Genomic DNA, 23,404 nt, shown 5'->3' with positions numbered 1-23,404 from the left:
ACAGCTCTGCCAATCGCAGTGGAGACACGACTGGCGCTTATGCTGGAAGCACATGCGCGTTTCTGCGTGAGCAAAAGAGGATGGGGGCAAGCACTGGCGACCTCTTCTGGGTGTGTCCTGAGCCCCCTTCAAAGCCCCGTTGCTCCACCTGCCTGCTCTTCAGGTCTCCCCACAGGCTCCCTTGGGCTGTGGCCGCCTTCGCATCCCGGATCAGAGCCTTTGGCCTCGGGAGGAGGAAGGAGCACGTTCAGCATCACTTGATGGTGATCACGTCTGTCGCCGCTGCTGCTGACCACCCAGGGTGACCCCTCCCCCGTTTTGTCTCCCCCGCATCTCCCTCCGACACCCGCAGGATGCTCATCACGCCCACATCCTCATTGTTTCCGTGGCCCAGTCACCCATTCCGCCCCCCTCACCCGCCCCATAACAGCCTCCCACCGGCCAGCCGTGCCCCCACCCCCTCCGCCCGGCCTGCGCATTCACTCCCCCCACTCGCCCTCCCCACCCCGCAGAGATCGTGCAGAAGGTGCGCAACAGCCAGAGGCCCCACTTCCGCCCCACGGTGGACCTGCGGCTGCACAGCGAGGAGCTGGCCCTCCTGATGGAGCGCTGCTGGGCGCAGGATCTGACCGAGCGGCCGGACTTTGCCCAGATCAAGATCTTCATCCGGAGGTTCAACAAGTGGGTGCTGGCCGCATTTTTGTTATGGGGGGCAGGCCTTTTGTTGGGGGGGGGCAGAACCTCAGTTAGCTATGTACCATACTTTTCCGTGTATAAGACTAGGAATTTTTTTTCAAATAGCTTTTATTAATTTTTAATTAATAACATTGCAATTAATAACATATCAAATATTGCCACATCATCTCCGGCTGGTCCGGAGAAAGTCTTTTATTTTTGTTCCTGCGTTTTCTCTGTTGTTTATTCCCAATATCACAATTCCCCTCCTTATCGTCGCAGTCCCTGGTATGGGACTTTTCCATTGTGCTTAATGAATCCATATTATGTTGGCATGCAAGAGGAAATATTCTTCTTCTTGTTGTTCCATTGTTTTTCTGCGCAATCCCCCACTGGAAGGATTTTTTTTCTTAAAAAGTTATGTTAAAAATTGTGGGTCGTCTTATACACTGATAGTGTATCCCCCTCCATTTTCTTAATTTGGAGTCCCCCCGAAAAGGGGGCGTCTTATACATGGAAAAATACGGTATTTTATTGATGGGGGTGTGAGAGCAAAACACGGGGAAAGGGGGGCAGGTTCTGCTGCTGCAGCAGAGTCCTATCCTGGGCACCTCCGGGAGCTTCAGCCCGTGTGGGTGGGGGGAGAGCACCCCGATACTGGAGGAGCCCCCCCCACCCCGATGTCCCCGCCCCCCTCACCCGCCCCTCCTGCCGCAGGGAAGGGAGCGCCAGCATCCTGGACAACCTCCTCTCTCGCATGGAGCAGTACGCCAACAACCTGGAGAAGCTGGTGGAGGAGCGCACCCAGGCCTACCTGGAGGAGAAGCGCAAGGCCGAGAACCTGCTCTACCAGATCCTCCCCCAGTGAGTCGCCGGGGTGGGTGGGGGCCCTGGGGGGGGGTGGAACGCGGACCCAGCCAGGCGGGCAGAGGGGGCGCCAGACAAGTGCCAATTCATAGGTATAGATGCTGGATTAGTAAGCAGATCTCTATCCAAATCCCCCAAAATAAATCCCTTGGCTAACTGGCACCTTGCCCGCCCGCCCCACTTCCCTCTTCTGTTCACCCCCCCCCATATTAATTAAATTTCTCTAATCAATTGAATTCCGCCAGCCCCCCCCCCCAATCCATTACCTTTCAAAGCAGGGGCCATATTACACTATTTCTCCAAATTATACTACCCAGTAACCCAGGCTTTAAAGGACACAGGTGGCGCTGTGGGTTAAACCACAGAGCCTAGGGCTTGCCAATCAGAAGGTTGTCAGTTCGAATCCCCGCTATGGGGTGAGCTCCTATTGCTCGGTCCCTGCTCCTGCCAACCTAGCAGTTCGAAAGCACAGCAAAGTGCAAGTAGATAAATAGGTACCGCTCCGGCGGGAAGGTAAACGGCGTTTCCGTGCGCTGCTCTGCTTCGCCAGAAGCGGCTTAGTCTTGCTGGCCACATGACCCGGAAGCTGGACGCTGGCTCCCTCGGCCAATAAAGCGAGATGAGTGCCACAACCCCAGAGTCGGCCACGACTGGACCTAATGGTCAGTGGTCCCTTGACCTTTAACCCAGGCTGCCCCCCCACCCAATTCAGTGGGGAGAAGATCTGGGGCCACCTTGAAGCTGGGTACTTGCCTTCGCCCACCTGCCTGCTGCACTGAAGGAGATGCGCACCCCAGAGGCCCCCCCTCACCTGCCCACACAGTAATGGGTGCGCAGGGGTTGGGGGTCAGCCAGCGACTCAGTGACTCACTTTGCGTACCCCCCCCCCCAGCTCGGTGGCTGAGCAGCTCAAGCGTGGGGAGACGGTCCAGGCCGAAGCTTTTGACTGCGTCACCATCTACTTCAGCGACATCGTGGGCTTCACCTCCCTGTCGGCCGAGAGCACCCCTATGCAGGTAGCAGGGCTGGGGGGGGCGGCCCCTTGTCCCTGTCCCACTAGGCTGGCTGAGGGGGGGTGAGCTTGACCCCGCCCACACACCACAGCCATGCCCCCTCCCAGCAGCAGAGGGAGGCGGTTGGTATCAGGGGATTGTAGGGCTGGAAGGGGGGCCAAGGGTCATCCAATCCACCCCCCTGCAATGCCAGATGGCACACCTGGCTTTGACACCTTTGCAGTCCTGTCTTCAGCTTCAGTTAGGGTACCACACTGCTGCGGCAGGTGTCCGGAATTCGTCCTACACTTGAGTAGGACCCTGGCAGAGACACATGCCCAACTGGTCGATCGTTCAGGAGCTTCAAAAGCTTTATTTAGCCCGAATATCACAGTGACCGATGCCAACAGACACCCGCACACTTAGGGATCCGCAGAATCTTCACAGCTTGCGTAACAGACCTCAGCAACTCAGCATTTTGGCTAATCTACCTTATTTACATATAAACACACACACGGAACACTGCAACATGGCTCCCTCTCTCTCTAGCATCAGACAGCAAAGAGAAAAAGACAAAGGACAATAGTCCCCCTTCACGGAACACAGTAACACAAACATACTGTCTCTGTCACTTCCCACTCGGTGGAGTCAAAACATACACTGTCATGTGAAAGACAACAATCCCATGACTGCAATCACGGAGCAGGAATTCTAACAGCAGGAAGGAAAATGACGTTTCCATGAGCTCTGGCTTCCGTCACGCTGTCTCACTGAGCCAGAAGCAGTTTAGTCTTGCTGGCCACGTGACCCAGAAAGCTGTCTGTGGACAAACGCCACAGGCTCCCTGGAAAGCGAGATGAGCGCTGCAACCCCAAAGTCACCTTTGACTGGACTCAACCATCCAGGGGTCCTTTTCCTTTTACCTTTACAACACACATTGCCTCCCTTGGATCAGGTGTAAAGGGAAAATTGGATAAAGGTGGTGGCCCCTCCTTCAAGAGAGTTTGGGGAGACACCTGCCAGGGATTCCTCAGCTGTGAGTCCTGGGGGGTTAGGCTAGAGGACCTCTGGGGTCCCTTCCAGCCCTAAATTGATTTTTGAATTCTGAATTTATTGTTACGTTTTATACTGTATTTTATGCTGTTTTTTGTTGCATCAATTAAGTGTTTTAAATTCGTTGTTAGCTGCCCTGAGCCCGGTTTTCTGAACTGGGAAGGGCGGGGTATAAATTAAAAAAAATAAATTGTTTTATTTTATTATTATTATTTTTTATTACTACTACTACTACTACTAGTAGTAGTACAATTCTATGACTCTAAGCAAAGCACATTGGGGACTCGGTAGTGAAAATCCCCAGGTGGCCCTATAGCAATGTCTGTGTGTCCCCCTCCTGGTGCTTCCACTCAACCTCTTCTCTGTCTCCCCCTGAAAGCTCACCCCCCCCCAGGCTCCCTTGGCAACTCTGCCCCTTCTGCCCCCCATCTCTTCATTCTCCCCCAAAGATCCTCCTCTGCCCCGCTGCCTTGGCCCCCCCCCCCAACTTACCTGAGTGTCTCCCTCCCCAGGTGGTGACCCTGCTCAACGACCTCTACACCTGCTTCGATGCCATCATTGACAACTTTGACGTCTACAAGGTGGGTGCGAAACATGCCTGCGGGTCCTGGCTGTTGAACCCAAGGCTGTCCGTCAGCCCCCAAGCTAGAGCCAGGATTGGACCATATAGCTGTAGGGAAGAGGGCCCCCCTCCCCACTTCTGGCCTGACGGGTTCACCCCACAGGTGGAGACGATTGGCGACGCCTACATGGTGGTGTCGGGGCTGCCGGTCCGGAACGGGAAGCTGCACGCCCACGAGATCGTCCGCATGGCGCTAGCTCTCCTCGAGGCCGTCAAGACCTTTCGCATCCGGCACCGGCCCAACGAGCAGCTGCGCCTTCGCGTTGGCATCCACTCGGGTGAGTCCTGGCACAGCGGGGGCACCTGCAGCAGGTCCTTCACCGGAGGATTTTGAGCAGAGGTTGGGGGGGGGGGCACTGTCTGTCAGGGACGCTTGCCGTTCCTGCATTGAAGAGGGGTGGTCTAGATGGCCCTCGGGGTCCCGTTGAACCCTACGATTCTAAGCTGCCGCCTCCCTTTGCCTGCCTGCAGGGCCTGTGTGCGCAGGTGTGGTGGGCCTCAAGATGCCCCGCTACTGCCTCTTTGGGGACACCGTCAACACAGCGTCGCGCATGGAGTCCAGCGGCGAGGGTGAGCCCCCTCCCCCCCCACCCCCAACCTTGTTGAAGTTTCTGCTGCACAGCATTGCAGGGGGTGGACTAGAGGGCCTTTGGGAACCCCCCCAACTGGTGTCCCTCCTCCCTCCCTCCAGCCCCATGTGGATGCTGGCTGCCCCATACCTGTCTCTTCTGGCCCCGTTTTGGGAAGGAGGGGGAGTCCTGCTGGCCCTGACCCCCCCTTGTGTCTTCCAGCCTTGAAGATCCACGTCTCCAGCACCACCAAGGAGAACCTGGATGAGTTTGGCTGCTTTGAGCTGGAGCTGAGGGGGGATGTGGAGATGAAGGTGGGGGTCTCTATCCTCCCTGGTTGGTTGATGGGAGGGTGGGAGGGAGGGAGGGAGGGGAAGCCGTGTGGCAGCCCCCACCCCACCTTGGCTCCTCCACCGGGCAGGAAAAGGTCGCCGTTCCTGGTCCTCCTGCCCTGTTCCTTTGGGAGAGTTGTGATGCTGGAAGCCACGCCCCCCTCGGTTTCTGCTGGGTGAGGGGTACAGGTGGGGGTTTTTAGGGGGGGCGACCTGTCCCAGGGCTGAGCCTCTTCTTCTCCCCACGGCAGGGGAAGGGCAAGCTGCGCACCTATTGGCTGCTGGGCGAGAAGAAGAAGAACGTGGTCATCTGATGTGGCTCCTCCCCCTCCTGTGACTCCTCCCACTTACGGGTACCGGGCAGCAGGCTCCTCCCACCGCCAAGAGCCACCGAAACTCCCCTTTGCCTTGGAGCAATAAGGCCCCCCCACCCCAGCCATGAGAGACAGGCGGGCGGATCGAGAGAAGGAAGCGCTTGGAGCCATAACGTCCCCCGACTATGAGAGGAAAGCGAGAGAGAGAGAGGAAGATGATGGGGCAGGAGGGGCAGGATGAGAGCCCCCCCCCCCCGGGGAATGTGCCCAGGGCCAGGTCTTGCCACCTCCTCCATCCCTTGCCCCCGCCCAGACCAAGATGCGCCAGCAAGGAGGCCCCAGGAGCCCACGGAGAGGCAGCGCACCTCTTGGAGCACCGATCATCCCAGGCCGCTTGTGCTCCCCACGCCCAGCCGGGGGGCTGGCTGGTTCCTGACCCCCCCCCCCGCAGGTGGGATCCTGCGCCACAACTCAGCCGGCTGAGCCAACCCAGAGCACCGCTGTTCCTCCCCCCTCCCTCCGGGTGTAAATATAGTGCAAAGTATTTTGTCGAAATACAGACTTTTTAACCTGGGGCAGCCTTTGCGATTTGTCTGGGGCAGAGCAGGGGGCCGGTGGAGGTCAGAATGTGCTGGGGGGGGGGCAGCCCTCCCTGCTCTCCTTCTCCTGGCTCCGCTGCTAGATCCAAAATGGAGAGACACACTTTGCCTGTCCAGGAGCTCCTCAAATCCTGCGCCCCCCCCCCAGCCAGGGGGCTTCAAGGGGAGAAAAAGACCCAAGCAGCAGCACCCCCAATCTACCAATAGCTGCCCCCTTTATTTTGTTAGAGCTTGGGGTAGTTCTCTGGGCCGTAGGGCAGCGGCTGGTCGAGGTATTCAGTGGTGGGGGTCGTGAACGTTGCACACTTCTTGAAGGGGGTGTCACCAGTCCGGATATTGGAGACGCCCTGCAGGGGGGGGGGGAGAAACAGTGAGAAGGCAGCTGGGGGCCGGCAAATGCACCACTGTGGGCCACACCCTCCCTCTGCCTGTCAGGGAGCCAGCATTGCCTTGTTTTTTTGGGGTGGGGGGGGGGCAGCCTTGTCAAGTGAAAGCAACAGGTGGAGGGGGGGGGAGAGAACCCAACTCCTTCTCCCCTTCCTTTTTCAGTGCCCTCCAAAGCCTCTTCAAAGTCAGGACCACGGGGGGGGGGGAGAATGTAGGGCATTGGGGGGGGGGTGTCGGGGAGGGGGGGCCACTCACCGGCACCTGTTGGCAGTGCTCCAACCAGAAGGTCTGCGGCTGCTCCAGGCGGTAGTCATGGGGCTGGGGGGGGGGAGAGCAAGAGTCACATGGCAGCCTCCTTTTTGGGGGATTGGGGGGCTGTCCCTGGGGGGGCGCTTTCCTGCCCCACCCATGCCACTGCCTCTCTCTCACCTTGGTGGGGGCAGGGGCCACCGACACGAAGCCCTCTTTGCGAAAGTGGTCGTGCGTGGTGGAGATGGTATCCATGGGGCCACATGGGGGGCCGTCGTCCTCCGCCTCCTTCAGCTCCTTGCTGCAGAGAAAGACAGGGGGGGCTGGGAAGCAGCTTCTTGGAATGGGGGGGGGGGGCAATGTCCAGTTCCCTGCCGCTGGGAGGCCCACTGAGGAGACCTCAGAGATTTCCCAGGAAGATCTGAGCTTGGGGCGCTGCGTCAACCCCAAAGGAGATGAAGCAAAACTGGGCAGAGAGCTCCATCTTCCCCCCCTCAAACCTGCCTCCCTTCTCTGGCCCTATGGGATCTGGGGGAAGGGAGGACCCCCCCCCCCACGAGGCTCTGCACTGAGATCTGGGGGCACGGGGGTTGGAGGCTGCACCCCTGAGACCCTCCTCCTGCCTCTGAGGGAAGGGGTCTCCAATCTCCTTTTCTTCAGGGGTCAGCAAACTTTTTCAGCAGGGGGCCGGTCCACTCTCCCTCAGACTTTGTGGGGGGCCGGACTGTATTTTGAAAGAAAAGAAAAAATGAACGAATTCCTGTGCCCCACAAATAACCCAGAGATGCATTTTTAATAAAAAGGACACATTCTACTCATGTAAAAACATGCTGATTCCAGGACCGCCCACGGGCCGAATTGAGAAGGCGATGGGGCTGGATCCGGCCCCCGGGCCTTAGTTTGCCTTCCCATGCTTTTGTTATTCCCCCACACATAGATTCCTGTCCTGCTTTCTTTTCCGTCCCTTGGCTGGAGTTACCAGGATTGATGCAACTGGCCTTTTCTTTAATTCTTCAGACACCTTCTTCAATTCAGGACAGGTCTCCCACATGCGCTGGTCTCCTCACGGCGCCTGACCTGCCACGCTGGTTGGGAGGGATCAGAAGGACCCCCTCACCCTACCCCCTGCAACGGCTCCTTTGAAAGGGGCAAACTGGCATTCTGCGCCAGACCCCTTCCATGCCACAGGGCAGCCTGGTCCCACTCCTCGGAGAGCCCCTTTGCTTCCACCTCTCCATTGTGCCCAGTCCCCACTTGCTCATTCCACATCAAATCAACACAAAAAACAAGGGTTTTGCCACCCACCATCTCGGATTTTGATGAAACTTGGTTTACACCCTTCCCTTATGGTTGAAAGAAACCGCCTTAAGTTTTCCCCCTCTATCTCAAACGGTTTAAATGTTATAGCACTTCAAAGTTTCGTGAAATCTGTGTTTCTGTCTCTCTTGAGATCCTCAACCTTGTGTGCATTTTATTTTTTTCTTCCATAACCAATGATCAGACATAAACGACCCATAAATTTTATTCTTTGTTGAGAAAGAACACGTCTTTGCAATAATTGTCACCATCAAAAACTTTTGATTGCATTGTACCCTAACGCTGAAAATTTAGGTTTTCTAAACCTAGTTTTTCCACAAAAAAAGCTACATTTATACATTTTTAAGGCATTTACAAAATCTTTTGAGTGCTGGTGTATTTTTTCCTGAAATCCTCATCATGTTATTGATCACTGTGTAAAATTTCAAAGAGATCTGATCATTGGTTATGGAGAGAAAAAATAAAATGCACACAAGATGGAGGATCTCAAGAGGGACAGAAACACAGATTTCACGAAACTTTGAAGTGCTATAAAATTAAAACCGTTTGAGATAGAGGGGGAAAATTGAGTGGGTTTCTTTCAACCATAAGGGAAGGGTGTACACCAAGTTTTATCAAAATCCGAGATGGTAAGTGGCATGACTGCATTGAACTGACGTGGAATGACCCCGCAATCTGCTTCTGGCAAGAGGGGACCAGGGGCGGAGGAAGGGGGTGCGGTGGGGGCGGACTGCCCCGGATGTCTTCACTGGGGGGGGGGTGACATTTGGCACGCCTGCGACTCCCAAGCTTACCCCTTTGCCAGCAGCATTCCCCCCCCCCTTCCTCCTTCATTTTGACAGTTGGGGGAGGCCTGGGAGTCGCGGGCGGGCATCTGAGCGGGTATCCCGCACCTGGGAAGACACCCTCGGTGCCACACACACCCTTGGGAGTGCACCCGCCCAGGGCAGCGTGGGCATATGCACCGCCGCTTGGGGGCACCTGCCCACCCTCTCATCTAGTAGAAAAAAGAACCAAGAAATGACACAAAACAAATGAAATACTGTGAAAATCCCTGAAATGAGAATTGACTAGAAATATTATCTTTTAGAATTAAACTAAATAACAAAGATCAAAAAGTTTAAGGGAAAAGTTAGAAAAACCTAGAACTGAACAAAGCCTTTAAGGGATGCGGCTGCAAACCTCGTTTCACTGAACTATTCAGTTTCCTCAGAAGGAAAGAGAGAAATAATAAACCTTAAATGATTTTAAACAAACTCAAGAAACGAGGTTTGTAGCCGGCATCCCGTTAAGGCTTTGTTCAATTCTAGGTTTTTCTAATTTTTTCCTTAAACTTTTTGATTTTTGTTATTTAGTTTAATTCTATAATATTTCTAGTCAATTACTTCTCGTTTCAGGGATTTGCACGGTATTTCATTTGTTTTGTCTAACACCCTCTCATCCAGGGCTGCCTTGGGACAGGGAAGCCCCAGGACGGACTGCCCCCTCGAGCGCCAAAGCAAGTCTTCCGGGTCTGGTGGAGCCTCTGCCCTTTGGGAAACGGGCGATGGCACAGCGGGTGAGACGGGGGGGGGGCAGAGGGAAGGAAGCCTCTCTCGCCTTGCAAAGCCCATTCCAGAGGCAGGAGGGGAGGCCCAGCTGGGGGAGGAGGGGGCCACCCACGGCTCACCTGCTGCCCTGGTATTTTGGACTTTCTGCCTGCTGCTCACCTGTGCTTCTGGTACAGGAGCCACTCCAGCATGGCCTCACGCTGCCCTGCGGGAGGAGGACAAGGAAGGAGGTCAGATCTCAGAAGGCGGGACGGGGCCTCAAGTGGGGAGCAGAATGTCCTCCTCTGCCTGCACCCCACACATGCCAGTCTCCTTGGCCTCTCTGGGCAGCAGTGACGTCTTTGAGCTACAAGCCAGGGGAGGGCTCTTCCCCCCCCCCCCTCGGGGCTTATATTTTGGTCTAACACCAGAACTCCTGGGTGTCCAACAAAGCTAAATGTTGGAAAGGAAGTCCTTCGTGCAGCAGTGTTAAACTATGGAACTCCCTTCCACGTGAGGCAGTGAGGCCACCAACTTGGATGGCTTGAAAAGGGGACGAGACACATTCACAGAGGACAAGAGGGATATTGGGGCTCGAAGTCACAATGGCTCAGCTCCGGCAGCAAGGCTTCTGAATCCCAGTTGCTGGAAACCACAGGAAGGGAGAGGCCTTGTGTTCAAATTCTGCTTGCTGGGCCACTGTGAGAACAGGAGGCTGGACTAGATGGGTCACTGGCCTGATTCACTAGCAGTGGTGAAATCCCCAGCAGGCTACAGAAATGTTGCAGAGAAAGGCCGCCCAGAGGGCTTGGGCGGGGGGGGGGGGGGCTGTGAGGGGCAGTGGGAAGAAGCTCCCTAGGAAAGGGGGACCCAGGTGAGAGGTCAAGGCGGCTCCACTCTTTCCTCTTTATATGAGACAAAGCAGCTCAGGGTGCAAATGCAAAGGTGATCTACCCAGGTAAGCTCAGGTTACATCTCTCCAGGCCTCGCAAAGATCCCATTTCAGCCGTGAAGCTCCAACATCATCACTCTGAGAAGACAGTCAGCTTGAGGGGAGGGGGGCCCAGGGGGCCTTTGGGGGCTTTGCCATTGACTCCAGCTCAGCCTTGCAAGGAAGCTTGGGGAGAAAGCCCTTTGCAGCACCCATTGCGATTGCTTGGAGCCTGTGGGAGCAGAGCAGGCCTGCCTACGGCGGGTGACTCTTGAGCAGCCTGATTTAGACTGGGGTGGGGGAAGCAGTTTCTGGGGGGTGGGGGCTCAAGCTGCTAAGAGCTTTGCCTGAGTGGCAGCTGGAGACGCCCAAGAGGCCAGTACCACCCCCCCAATGCCCACCCAGAGCAGCTGGGCAGGCTCCCCCTCCTCCAGGAAGCCCCATGGAAAGGGTCCCCAGCCTGTGGCCCCTCACACTCTGGACCCCCAGAGAATGGAGGGAGGAGGTGGAGCTGCTGCCTCCCCCCCCCCAGCTCTGCGAGGGCTCAGGGCAGCGAACAGGAATGAAATGGGCTTAATCGAAACACGGAAGAAGACACAAAGCCAAATGAAAAGGAGGAGCTAAAGGTAAAATGCCGCTGGCTTTTCAAGGCAGCCCACACCGGAGAGGCTCCAAGGGAGCAAGCTGGCTGGAGAAAAGCCAAAGCAACAGATTCAAGTGACAAGGAAGGAGATTCCCAGTGAAGCTCAGGAAGGACTGTCTGATGGCAAGAGCGGTTTGGCAGTGGAAAAGTCTCCCCTGGACGGTGGTGGCCTCTCCTTCCTTGGGGGCTTTTAAGCAGAGATTGGGGGGTCCTCTGTCATGGATGCTTCAGCCGAGATTCCTGCCTTGCAGGGGTGGACTAGAGGACCCTCAGGGTCCCGTCTGATTCTACAATTCTATGCTTCAAAGGCCTTTAAGGCCTGTATCTGACTTGAGTTCAGGCCAAGGAGGAGCTCCTGTTTTGAGGAAGGGGTTTTGACCCACAGAGACCCCCATGCACCTTGTGTTGCCATTTCTGCAGGAGGGCTGAGTGGTCAGAGCCCTCCAGGTCAGGGACAGAAACGTGTCTGTCTGCTTAACGAGGAGAAACCGGAAAGCAAACAATAAACAGGCCTCCCGACCTGGCACTTTTGCGGCAAAGTTTTTTCCTTGGCTGTCTGGAAAGGCTGCTCTCGGCTCTGCCCCCCTCCCCTCCCCAGATCCTCACCTCTTATGGGGAGCCCCGTCCTCCAGGGCCTGCGGTAAGCGTCCTTCATGGTGGTGCTGCTGCTCAGGCCAGCCAGAAACTGCTGGGTGAGCAGCCCCCGGTGCCCGTGCCGGTAGAAGGAGGCCTCTGTGCCCCACTCGGGACAGGGCACGCGGTCCAGGTCATTGGTGGCTCTCTGGAAGAGGGCAGAGAGGGTGGCTGCAGGTTAGCCAGAGAACCCCTTGGGCAGGGCAGGGCAGGGGGTTGCCAGCTGCTCCCTCTCCCTGGGGTCTCCTGGCACACTCAGGGCTCTCCTCTCTTTAGGCAGCGAGGGGCAGCAGATTTAGCCCAGCCCCCCACCTCCAGCCCTTGCCCGATCCCTAGAGAATCCTTCCCCAATCAGCAGGGAAGAGGGCCTTTAATTTCTATTTTATTTATTAAATGTATATACTGCCGTTCCTCTGAAGATCTCAGGGCGGTTCACAAGATTAAAATACAGGATTAAAGCACAAAATAAGTAGGACAAAATCAAACCAAAACAATGCCCCCCAACAAATTTTAAAGGCTGTAGAATGTTAATCAGCCACAGGGAAAGCTGAACCAGGCATGCCTTTTGTCAGGGAAATATAGTCCAGTTGCCCAGAATGGCAACCACGACCAAGCCAGCCCACGCAGGAGAATTGAGGCATGAGGTTTTGGGGGGACAGAGTTAGCTGAAGGTGGAAGGGAGTTTTGTGGTGCTGGGGGCAGGGGTCTCTCTTTTCACTCTCTCTGGAGATCTGATCTAGAGTGGTGCATGCTCTGGTTATCTCCCACTTGGACTACTGCAATGCGCTCTATGTGGGGCTACCTTTGAAGGTGACCTGGAAACTGCAATTAATCCAGAACGCGGCAGCTGGACTGGGGCCTGGGAGTGGCTGCTGGGACCATATAACACCGGTCCTGAGAGATCTGTATTGGCTCCCAGTATGTTTCCGAGCACAACTCAAAGGGTTGGTGCTGACCTTGAAAGCCCTAAACGGCCTCAAAGGCCGAGTATCCCTGAAGGAGCATCTCCACCCTCATCATTCAGGCTGGAAACGGAGGTCCAGCTCCGAGGGCCTTCTGGTGGTTCCCTCACTGCGAGAAGAGAAGTTACAGGAAGCCAGGCAGAGGGCCTTCTCAGTAGTGGTGCCCGCCCTGTGGAACACCCTCCCACCAGATGTCAAGGAAATAAACAACTATCTGACTTTTAGAAGACATCTGAAGGCAGCCCTGTTTAGGGAAGTTTTATCGTGTCTGATGTTTTATCGTGTTTAATAAATAATAATAATAATAATAATTTATTATTTATACCCCGCCCACTCTGGGTGGCTTCCAACCAAATATTGAAATGCAGTAATACATCAAACATTAAAAGCTTCCCTAAACAGGGCTGCCTTCAGATGTCTTCTGTTGGGAGCTGCCCAGAGTGGCTGGGGAACCCCAGCCAGATGGGCGGGGTTTTTATCATCATCATCATCATTATTACTATTATTACTACTATTATTATTATCTGGTGCTGGGTCTGTGTGCCTCCATAGATCATCTACTTCTGACTAAACACTGGGAAGAACTTTATTTTTAATTTATTTATTTATATTTATTATTAAAGATTTTTTGGGAAGAAATTTCTGACCGTAAGAGCTGCTTGGCAGTGGAAAAGACTCCCTTGGAATCTGGTGGCCTCTCCTTCTCCTTTTAAAGCAGAGGTTGAGCAGCCACCTGTCCAGGGTTCCTTAGTTGTGATTCCCAAACTGCAGGGGCTTGAACTAGATGGCCGTCAGGCGCCCTTGCATCCAAAAAGCTACGCCCTGGCAGAGGGGCTGCTGCTGTCTCTTCACTTGGGAAATGCAGGGGGAGAAGGGAACAGGAATTCCCTGGTGACACCCCCCCTTGCCACCCCCTCCTGCCAGTCCTCCTGGGTGTGGAGCCCAGGCAGCCTTACCTCCTCCTGCCAGTTGTAGATCAGGCACTTTCCCCGAATGGGGAGCTCCCTCATGGGCTCCAGGGGGACAACGGGGATGGCCTCCTGTTCCGTGGCCGGCAGCTCCCCAAGAGGGGGTCCCGGGACCCCGTGGCAGGGAGGCAGCTCCACCGAGTAGGCTGGGGTGCGGACCACCACCGGGGGATCTTCAGGCAGCATCTCCTTGGGGCCGTACACCACCGCTGGCTCCTGCCCCTCCTCTCCGGGGCACAGGGGGGGCTCCACCACGCAGCAGGGGGCTTCGGGGCCAGGAGGCACTGCTGCCTCTCCATCGCTGGGCGCAGGTGGGCCTGGAAGGGCGGAAGCCAGGGACCTGCACAGGTTCAGGAAGGGGAAAAGGCAGTCAGACTCGGCTCTGCTCCAGGCAGAAAAATGAAGGGCACAGACCCTTCTCTCCAAGAAAGAAAATGGGAAGCTGGTTTTTTTTTAAAAAAAAAAGTTGCATCTTGCCCTTCATCAGTAAGACAGCCAGTGCTATGGGGCGGGGGGGGGGGGCGTGTAGCCTGGTTTTCTTGCCCCGGTGAAGCCTCCAGAGGGGCAGAATTGAGGCTCCCAGGCTGGGTGTGTGTGTGTATGTGTGCCAAACTGGGTCTTTGACCCCGGTAAAATAAAGCCTAGTTTTGCTCCTGCATAACACAGAACACCAAGCCAAAGTCACACAGCAATAAATGTAATTAAAGCCAGGCTTCGCCTCATAATTTCATGGGGGAGGGGGGCATTCCTGCCGCAACCTATAGAGTTAAGTCTTTAACTGAAGGTCAGGGAAAAGATGGGGCTGATATTTATTTCTTAAATCTGTATACTGCCCTTTAGTTGTAGATCTCAGGGTGGTTCACAACATAGGTTGACTCCAAGTGCAGAGCTTTAAGAAGAGGATTCCGTGCCCAGGTCAGGAGCCACCACTAAGAAGGCATGTCTGTGCGGTCTCTCAGCCAAATGAATCTTAAAGGAGGACACCCAAGTGAAACCTCCCAAATCCCACCTCAACATGGGCAGGTTCCTGCGGTTTGGGCAGTCCTTGAAATAACGGGCTCCCAAACAGTTGAAGACAGGCCTGGAGCTAAACGTGGCCTTCCCTGTCCCTCTGCCTGGCCCTTGGCATTCCCAGCAGGCCACACCTCCCTGCTCTGTGCCCTTCTCAAGGGCTTCTGCCTGGCTAGAGTTTGCTGTGAGGGTGCCCCTTGCTTGCCTGGGTGGTGCCCACTTTTGACTTTGCCCGCCCACCGGCATGCGGGACAGGAGACCACGGCCCCCATTCACACGTGCAGAGACACACGTGTTCGGCGTATCCTCGCCTCCTCCCCCGCCCCGCGCGGCGACCCCTCCCTCTGCGCCTCCGCCTCTTTCTTCCATTCCTCACCCGCCCTCCGGCTCCATCCCTCCGACCGGCGCCGCTCGGGGTGGGGGGTCCGGAGACGTCGCCGCGGAGACGCCAAACACGGACGGGGGCCCAGCTGGCCGCTACCATGGCGACGGCGACGCAGCGCGCCCATTGGCCAAGCGGCGACGGCAGGAAAGGCTCTCATTGGCGCGCGCCGAGGGCCGCTGCCCCGCCCCTCTCGCCCGCGCCAGGCTCCGCGACGGCCGGTCTCTGCCCCGACGGGCGTCCAGTGGGGAGCCGGCGAAGACCTGCAGCCCTGCTGCCCTTGCCCGGCCGAAGAGGCTGCGCCTTGCGGGGGCCAAAGCGGGCCCGGAAGAGACGCAGGGGGCTCGCCCGCTCCCTCGGGGCCAGGGCAGGGGATCAGTGCCGGATTTACGTATAAGTTACACAAGCTATAGTTTAGGGTCCCACCAGAAAATGTAAAGAAAAAAACCTGGATCTACATTTCCAAAATATAAGATTAAAAAACAACAACCCTACATACAGGAACAGTGTTTTGTGTTGTGTAGGCTCCCATTAGGTCCATAAATTGCCATATAGCATAGATTCAACACAAAAAAACAGCGACAATTTGTTGCTGACAAAGGACAGCTGGACATATAATGGGCCCCATTACCTTCAGGAGCTGAGGGCCTCATCAAACCCCAATCCGGCCCTGCAGGGGATCGTGGGGGCCGAAGAGACGCCTTCGGGTCTGGAGAGCCACGCCAGGGAGTCCGGGGGAAGCTGGTCGTGCGCCCCCTCGACGGCACGTACGGTGGAGCCGAGCGTGCCCCGGGCCATGGGCAGAGAGTTTGCGAATGGCCACATCTGGCCCCCGCGCTGGGCCGGAGAGGCTCCTCCTTTCCAGGCCCCTCCCCAGCCCCGCCTGCCTCCCCCGAGCCTCTCCGGAAAGGGGCTGGCGGGCCGCGGGGCGCATCTGCCGAGCAGCTGTGGCGAGGACGACGAGGAGGAGGCGGCGGGCGCGGGGCGTTTGCCAAGCTGTCGTGCCCGAGGGTTGCGTGCCGCCGCCAAGCTCCTTGGCCCGCGAAGGCTGCCCTCGGCTGCAGCTGTGGGTCACCACTCTGCACGTGCTCTGAAGCGAGGGGCTGATCCTGAGGCGGTTGCCCAGCTCTCCTCCAGCTCCCTCCCCTCCTCCGCCCGGCTCAGCTCGACTGCAGCCGCTGCTCCCGTTCTTCATTATGGAGTTTGTTCTCCCTCCTCTGGCTCTTCTCAGAGGGCCAAATATTATGTCCCTCTCATGTGGAGCCTCCAGTGTCCCGGTGTTTCGTTTAGTCTTCTTTGGCGATCGCTGATAACTGAATAAGATTGTCTTCCACGAACACGGTCTTAACGTTGAGTCTGTAAGTGACTTCTTGTTGTTTAGTCGTTTAGTCGTATCCGCCTCTTCGTGACCCCCAGAGCACACGAGGCCCTCCTGTCTTCCACTGCCTCCCGCAGCTTGGTCAAACTCATGCTGGTAGCTTCGAGAACACTGTTCCACCACCTCGTCCTCTGTCGTCCCCTTATCCTTGTGCCCTCCATCTTTCCCAACATCAGGGTCTTTTACAGAGAGTCTTCTCTTTTCATGAGGTGGCCAAAGTCTTGGAGCCTCAGCTTCAGGATCTGTCCTTCCTGTGAGCACTCAGGGCTGATTTCCTTCAGAATGGATCGGTTGGATCTTCTTGCAGTCCATGGGACTCTCAAGAGTCTCCTCCAGCACCAGAATTCAAAAGCATCCATTCTTCGGCGATCAGCCTTCTTGATGGTCCAGCTCTCACTTCCATACATCCCTACTGGGAAAACCAGAGCTTTAACTATACGGAACTTTGTTGGCAAGGTGATATCTCTGCTTTTTAAGATGCTGTCTAGGTTTTCATTGCTTTTCTCCCAAGAAGCAGGCGTCTACAGCCACTGTAAGTGACTGTGGAGGCCAATTCTGGATCCACACGTCCTTCCACAGTGGGGACATAGCACCAAGTGAAAACAGCAGCATAAAACATCACCATGTGCTGCTCTATGTTATTAATGTTTCCCTTAAAAAAAATTAAGCTAGTTTGTACTCACTAATGCCTGAAATAGAGAGCAATTTTATGTAATATATATTATACTACTGAGAAAATCTGTTAGAAATATTGAAGCCACAACAGGGGAAAGGGGCCAGAATTCTTGCATTTGTTATAATGGTTACATTTATAATCTCTGTATTGACAGATACCCTTTTGTATTTTTTCCATAAAATCAATTTTTAAAAATCACACAATCAACAGCTGAGCAAAACTAAATAAAAATGCACTCAGGGCTCCAACATAAGAAATGCCCATCAGAACAAAACAGTCTTAAGAGCCTTTTTAAAATCAGAGCAGGCTAATTGGTGGGTGACAGCCCCACTGTGCCAGACGGGCATCGCCAGAGTTTAAGGTGCCCCACTTTGAAAGCCCCCCCTCTCAGCCCAGGCTGCAATTCAGCTGCTTAAGGCACAGCAAACATTGACATCATGGTGCAAAACAATAAAAACTATTTATGCAAATATTTCAAATGGCAGGAGAGTGACAGAAGCTTCTGCCCTTGCAGCAGAATGTCAGACATATTTAGAGGCCGAAATGGGGGGCTCCCATGTGGTTCTTGCTGGAAAGACCCCCCCCCCAATTAACAGGAGAAGTGTGGCAAAGCTGCCTCTGGCTCCTGCTGATTGATTGCATGTGTGCACGTCATGAAAAATGGTGGCTGGGTTTTTGTTGTTGTTTTAATGGAGCCTAGAAAGAGAGTTCTGGAAACTCCACCCGTCTCCCAATTGTGCCCAGCATGGTGGAGAGGCCAGACAGCCCCACTTGCAGCCTGGGGGCGGTGGGGGGGGGCAGGGGCAGCTGTTTGGCAGTCAATTGTGTGCCTGGTGGAGGAGCCTGTTGCTGCTGCTGCTGCTGCTGCACTCTGGACCCCCCAGGCCTGTGGGACTAAGAATAGCCTGGCCTGGCCCTGCTGGGGAAATGTGGTCTGCAGAGCCTAAACCAGCCGCTCTCCCTCTGCTGTGGGTCGGAAGGAGGAGGAGGAGGAGGCAGCTGGCCTGGCACAAGGAGGTTTCCGAAGCCCTTGCTTCTGAGGCTGCTCCCTCGCTCGCCCCGCGTGCGCCACAAAAGTGGGATGGCGGGAGGTCCTGCAGGTTCTCCCTGGGAGGAAGTGGCCCTGGCAGAGGCTTGCCTGCTTGCACCAGGGGGCCACTGCAAAGCAGGCCATGGAATCTGCCCCTCGCACCTGGAAAGCCCTCTCTGGGATGGAGGAGAGTCTTTCATCTACAAGGACAGAAGCCACAAGAAGTTCACTCTTCCTCCACCTCTGCCATTGTTCTCCCAGTTCAATGACCATAAAACACCAAACCCCGTCCTGGGCACTGTGCATAAACAAGCAAGCCCCCCCAGCCCCCCCCCCAGATCCCGTGTCTCTGGCTCAGACTGCAGGACCACCTGAGTCAAAAGGGGGCTCCATGTGTGGCTTTGGGATCTCGAGAGTCCAGCTGGTGAGGGTGGAGAAGCAGCCACTCCTTGGCACTGAACTCATGCCACTCTTTCAAAGCACCCCCTCCCAGCACCCTTTGTGCCCTTTCCAGCTTCGAGTTAAGGAACCTTAAACCCACACACAGCACTTGGGGGGGGGGGTGCCTGTGGGGCAGGGGACTCACTCGAAAGGGAAAGGACTCTCCTTCACGGGAGATTTTGGATGCTTCCGTCGTGGTTCCTGAATTGCAAGGAGTCGGACTGGATGGGGATCCCCTCCCCCTCAGCTGCTGGCATCCATCTGTCTCGAGAGACAACGGAGTGTGCCTCTGGGGGCTGGGGAATAACAGCGGCTGCTGCGGCTGCAGAGACTTGTACCTCCTGCCTCCTGCATCGTGTTGGCTGCATTTGCAGCACCCAACTGACCACCCCAAGGGGCAAGCTTGTGTTTAGAGGTTCTGGGCTGCCAAACAACCAGCTCTCCCTCTTCCAAGCAGCCAAGGGAAAGCAGAGCAAGACGTTGGCACCAGCTCAGCTGCAGGAGTTGCCCAGAGGAGGAGGCATACCAGGCACCATCCCACCCCTTCAGGGACTCCAGGTTTCTGAAGAATTTACTCCCGAGCCTGTTCTTCTCCTGAAGATGTAATTACATAATTTTGGATGCACCAGGAAGCAGCCTTGGAGAGCCTCAACAGGGAGAGCTGCTGGAGGTCAGCCCTCCAAGCTCCCCATGCCGTGAAGTTTCCCTTTGGGTTGACCTCTGGGGGGCCTTGGCTCCCGGCTTCTCTTGCACAGGCAGCTCCTTCAGGCCTCTCCCTGCTCCCACCGTGTGCTCAGGGCTCTGCTATTTGTTGACTTTGGCTGGAGGAGTCAATGACCGATGGGGCTTGGCAATGCGTGTGTGTGTGTGTGCGTGTGTGTTGGGGGGGGCTGTTTGCCTTTCATTAGGAAACTCCTAACAGCTCACCAGGGATGACGCACGTCCCCAAAGGAGACTGGAGGGGGTGGGGGCGGAGTTCTCCCTTGGTAGCCTCAGCTGCTCCCAGACATCTCGGTGGCTGTCAGGGCCTGGCCTTGGACTGTGGGCAGCTGAGCGGGGGCGGGGGGGGTAATCTCTCGCTTGCCTGGCTCTGGCGCCAACCCCACTGCTTCCAGGGCTCTTCAGTGCTGGCGTGATTCTGCTGTGGCCCCTTTAAGTCTGTGGGTCACTAACCCCTCTCGTATTTTTTAGCTCTACTCCCCCCCCCCCCAATTTGCAGATGGTGTCTTGGCTGCCCCAGAGAACATGGGGTTGGACTAGATCAGGCATCCCCAAACTCAGCCCTCCAGATGTTTTGGGACTACAATAATTCCCATCATCCCTGACCACTGGTCTTGATGGGAGTCGCAGTCCCAAAACATCTGGAAGGCTGAGTTTGGGGATGCCTAGACTAGATGTTCCTTGGGGGTCCCTTCCAACTCTACCATTCTAGGATTGCACATCTGTGTGGGTCGGGGGTGGGGAGAACGTCTGTGCACACCTGCACACAAAACATATTGGAACTGGGACTGGATGCCGTCCCCCTGGGGGTGGGACCAACTTTTTACATCTGTTGAAAATGTGGACGGCTTCCAAGCCTCATGTCTGGGGGGGGGGAGAGGGACCCCATAACCCAAACCCAGGTAGTAGTAATCATAAAGATAATAATTTATTATTTATACCTCGCCTATCTGGCTGAGTTTCCCCAGCCACTCTGGGCGGCTTCCAGCAAAATATTAAAATACAATAACTCATCAAATATTAAAAGCTTCCCTAAACAGGGCTGCCTTCAGATGTCTTCTAAAAGTCAGGTAGTTTTTTATTTCCTTCACATCTGGTGGGAGGGCGTTCCACAGGGCGGTGCCACCACTGAGAAGGCCCTCTGCCTGGTTCCCTGTAACCTCCCTTCTTGCAGTGAGGGAACCACCAGAAGGCCCTCGGAGCTGGACCTCGGTGTCTGGACAGAACGATGAGGGTGGAGATGCTCCTTCAGGGATACTGGGCCCAGGTAGAGCTGTGGACCCCCAGTCTAAAATACTGGAGAGTCCCTGCCACTCAGTGTGAAGGATAGTCAGCTCAATTGACCAAGGGCCTGCCTTTGTATAAAGGCAATTTCCTATTACACCCCCCCGCCCTGTACCCCCAGATCCCCCTTCTCCTCAAGGGAGAACCACACAGCCGCTCCAGAGGTGAACTGTGGCTTCCCTTTGCTCAGTGCCTGGCAGAAGCCAGAGAAAACCGGCCTGGCCCACAAGGGCCTATTTTTACTTCTAAAAGGTTGCGCATCGATCGCTTCCTGATGGCAGCAGCAAAATGTCTCCTAGGTCAGGATTTCTGCTGGAAGGAGAGATGGGCCTTCAACCTGGGCTTGCGAGAACCAATCTTGAGGCGTCCTCAGCAGGCTAAAATTATCCTCATGGGCTTAGAGAAGGCAGAATTAAAAGCAGAAGGAGACCGGAAACTCTGCAATTGTTTGTCAGATTGTGAAAAAGGCAGTCAGCCCTGAACACGGCTGGACTGAGGCAACAATGCTACAACATGCAGGTTTAGATTTACAATCGTACGGTGCAATTATTATTGTACAATCTTGTAATTTTCTAAGCATGTTTAGAAAGGCAGTGATGGAAGGATGGGAGGCTAAAGAGGACGGGGAAAATTCATGGGGCAGAGGGATCTCGAAGGCTGGGAGCCACAGTGGCTGATGCTCTGTCTCCACAACTGGAAGCAGCGATGCGCCTGAATCCCCGTTGCTGGAAACTGTGGGAGGGGGAAGTGCTGCTCTTGGGCTGGGGTCCTGTGTGTTTCCCGTAATGAGCATCTGGTCAGCTTCAGTGAGAGCAGGAGGCTGGGCGAGATCCAGGAGGTTCCTCTGAGGCATCTGGGATCACACAAGACTCTTAATCTCAGGGTTGTGGATTCAAGCCCCACATTGGGCAAAGGATTCCTGCATTGCAGGTGGTGGGACTAGATGACCCTCGCGGCCCCTCCCAACTCTACCGTTTTAGCTGGCCTTGGCTCACACCTCACAGAACATCATTTGGCCTGCTGGGTCAAACCCAAGTGCCCCCCAGGCCAGCAGCACTCACCCTGTTTGCCCAGTGGCTGGTCTGGGCTTCAAGGAAGCCAACCAGCCCTTCCTGCTGTTGTCCCTCAGCAACTAATATCTGCAGGTAGGCTGCCTCTGCAAAAGGAGGTTCATGGCAGAGCTCACGGTCTCCTTCAGAAGCACAAACGGTGCATCTACCGTCTCCGAACTTTATCTGAAGCAACCCTTCCTGAATCCCAAAAAGGTTTTCAACCTTCTAGGGGGACAGGGGACATGATTTTCACTGCTTGACAGCTTCAAGAAAAATGCAGAGAGCCCAACCAACCCCTGTATACAGCTTTTATTGACCTGTCTAAGGCCTTTGACACTTAAAATCTTAATGCCCTGTGGACTGTCCTTCTGAAAATTGGCTGCCCAGATAAATTTGTGAACATCCTTTGGCTCCTCCATGATAATGCGACAGCAACAATCACAGATAACAATGGCTCTCAAAGTGAACCATTTACAGTGGGATCAGACGTTAAACAGATTGTGTTATCGTCTCAACTCTATTTATTATTTCCATTGCCATGATCCTACACTTTGTCGAAGGGAAACTCCCCACCAGAGTAGAAATACATTGAACAGATGGAAAGCTCTTCAATCAGAGCAGGCTGGAAGCAAAGAGTAAGGTTACCATAACTTCCGTCATAGAGCCTCAGTATGCTGATGACAACATAGTGTGCGCACGCTCAGAGGATGACCTCCACACCATCCTAAATATCTTCACAGAAGCTTACAGAAAGCTTGGCCTATCACTCAACATCCAAAAACCCAAAGTGCTGCACCAAGTACAAAATAACCCCTTTGCAGCACCACAAATCCAACTCAATGATGTAACGTTGGACAATGCCAATCATTTCTCCTACCTTGGCAGTTATCTTTCCACAAGAGCCAGCATTGATGCCAAAATCCAGCCTAGCCTGAGCTCTGTGAGTGTGGCTTTCTCCCGATTGATGTGCAGAGTGTTTGAGGTCTAGGGCATTTGCATGGAAACCAAAATGCTTGTTTACAAAACTATTGTACTACCAACCTTACCGGATGCTTGTGAAATGTGGACCGCTTATAAATGCCATCTCCAACCCCTCAAAAGATTCCATCAGTGGTGTATCTGAAAATTTTTACACATGACTTGGGAAGACAGGTGAACTAATACCAGTGTACTAGAAGAAGCAAAGATCACCAGTGTTGAAGCAATGATTCTTCAACATTAACTTCGTTGGACTGGTCATGTTGTTTGGATGCCTGATTGTCGTCTTCCAAAGCAACTACTCTATTCTGAACTTAAAAATGGGAAGCGTAATGCTGGTGGTCAACAAAAGAGGTTTAAAGGTGCTCTCAAGGTAAATATTTAAAAATGTAGTATAAACACCGACAACTGGGAAACACTGGCCTGCGAGCGCTCCAGTTGGAGAACAGCCTTTACCAAAGGTGTCATGGGCTTTGAAGACACTCGAACTCAGGACGCAAGGGAGAAACGTGCTAAGAGGAAGGCACATTTGACAAACCTTCACCGGGATCAACTCCTGCCTGGAAACCTACGTCCCCACTGTGGAAGGATGTGGGGATCCAGAATTGGCCTCCACAGTCACTTACACATTATTAAGACCGTGTTCATGGAAGACAATCTGACTCGGCTGCGAGTGATCGCCAAAGAAGATAAGATTATAAATACTGTATTGATTTGTTAACCATATAATGTGTCTTTTGCTTTAATTGTGATGTTTAGTTTATGTTTTAGTTGTTCCTTTGTTAACGGTGTTTTACAGATTGCTAAGAC

General features: G+C 54.6%; 2 protein-coding genes across 3 annotated transcripts in view; one reads left to right on the top strand and one right to left on the bottom strand.

Annotated features, from left to right (window-relative positions):
- The window catches only part of NPR2 (natriuretic peptide receptor 2), a 33,812-nt gene extending 27,814 nt beyond the window's left edge, over positions 1–5,998 (top strand). The window contains exons 15-22 of the mRNA XM_083402727.1: positions 513–681; positions 1,393–1,539; positions 2,435–2,558; positions 4,100–4,168; positions 4,313–4,487; positions 4,681–4,779; positions 5,001–5,092; positions 5,362–5,998. Of these exons, the coding sequence (XP_083258853.1) occupies positions 513–681; positions 1,393–1,539; positions 2,435–2,558; positions 4,100–4,168; positions 4,313–4,487; positions 4,681–4,779; positions 5,001–5,092; positions 5,362–5,424 (938 nt within the window). The 3' untranslated portion in view covers positions 5,425–5,998. The remainder of the gene's footprint in view (positions 1–512; positions 682–1,392; positions 1,540–2,434; positions 2,559–4,099; positions 4,169–4,312; positions 4,488–4,680; positions 4,780–5,000; positions 5,093–5,361) is intronic.
- A 223-nt stretch (positions 5,999–6,221) lies between these two features.
- Positions 6,222–16,037, bottom strand: SPAG8 (sperm associated antigen 8). 2 transcript variants are annotated; one of them, XM_083403178.1, is made up of 7 exons: positions 15,667–16,037; positions 13,631–13,982; positions 11,686–11,860; positions 9,686–9,731; positions 6,840–6,960; positions 6,666–6,728; positions 6,222–6,370 (listed from the first exon to the last, which is right to left on the bottom strand). In XM_083403178.1, the coding sequence occupies exons 2-7, from the start codon at positions 13,826–13,828 to the stop codon at positions 6,248–6,250; spliced, it is 726 nt and encodes a 241-aa protein (XP_083259304.1). In that variant the 5' UTR covers positions 13,829–13,982; positions 15,667–16,037; the 3' UTR covers positions 6,222–6,247. The 2 variants fall into 2 exon arrangements, with proteins under 2 accessions (XP_083259304.1, XP_083259303.1); XM_083403177.1 differs by lacking the exon at positions 15,667–16,037 and adding an exon at positions 15,030–15,137.
- Positions 16,038–23,404: the final 7,367 nt, after the last annotated feature.

The sequence above is a fragment of the Podarcis tiliguerta genome, assembly GCF_965153285.1.
Source record: "Podarcis tiliguerta genome assembly, chromosome: 11".
Classification (NCBI taxonomy): Eukaryota; Metazoa; Chordata; class Lepidosauria; order Squamata; family Lacertidae; genus Podarcis; species Podarcis tiliguerta.
Note: the sequence above shows the minus strand (reverse complement) of the source record. Positions and strands in the feature narration are given on the sequence as shown.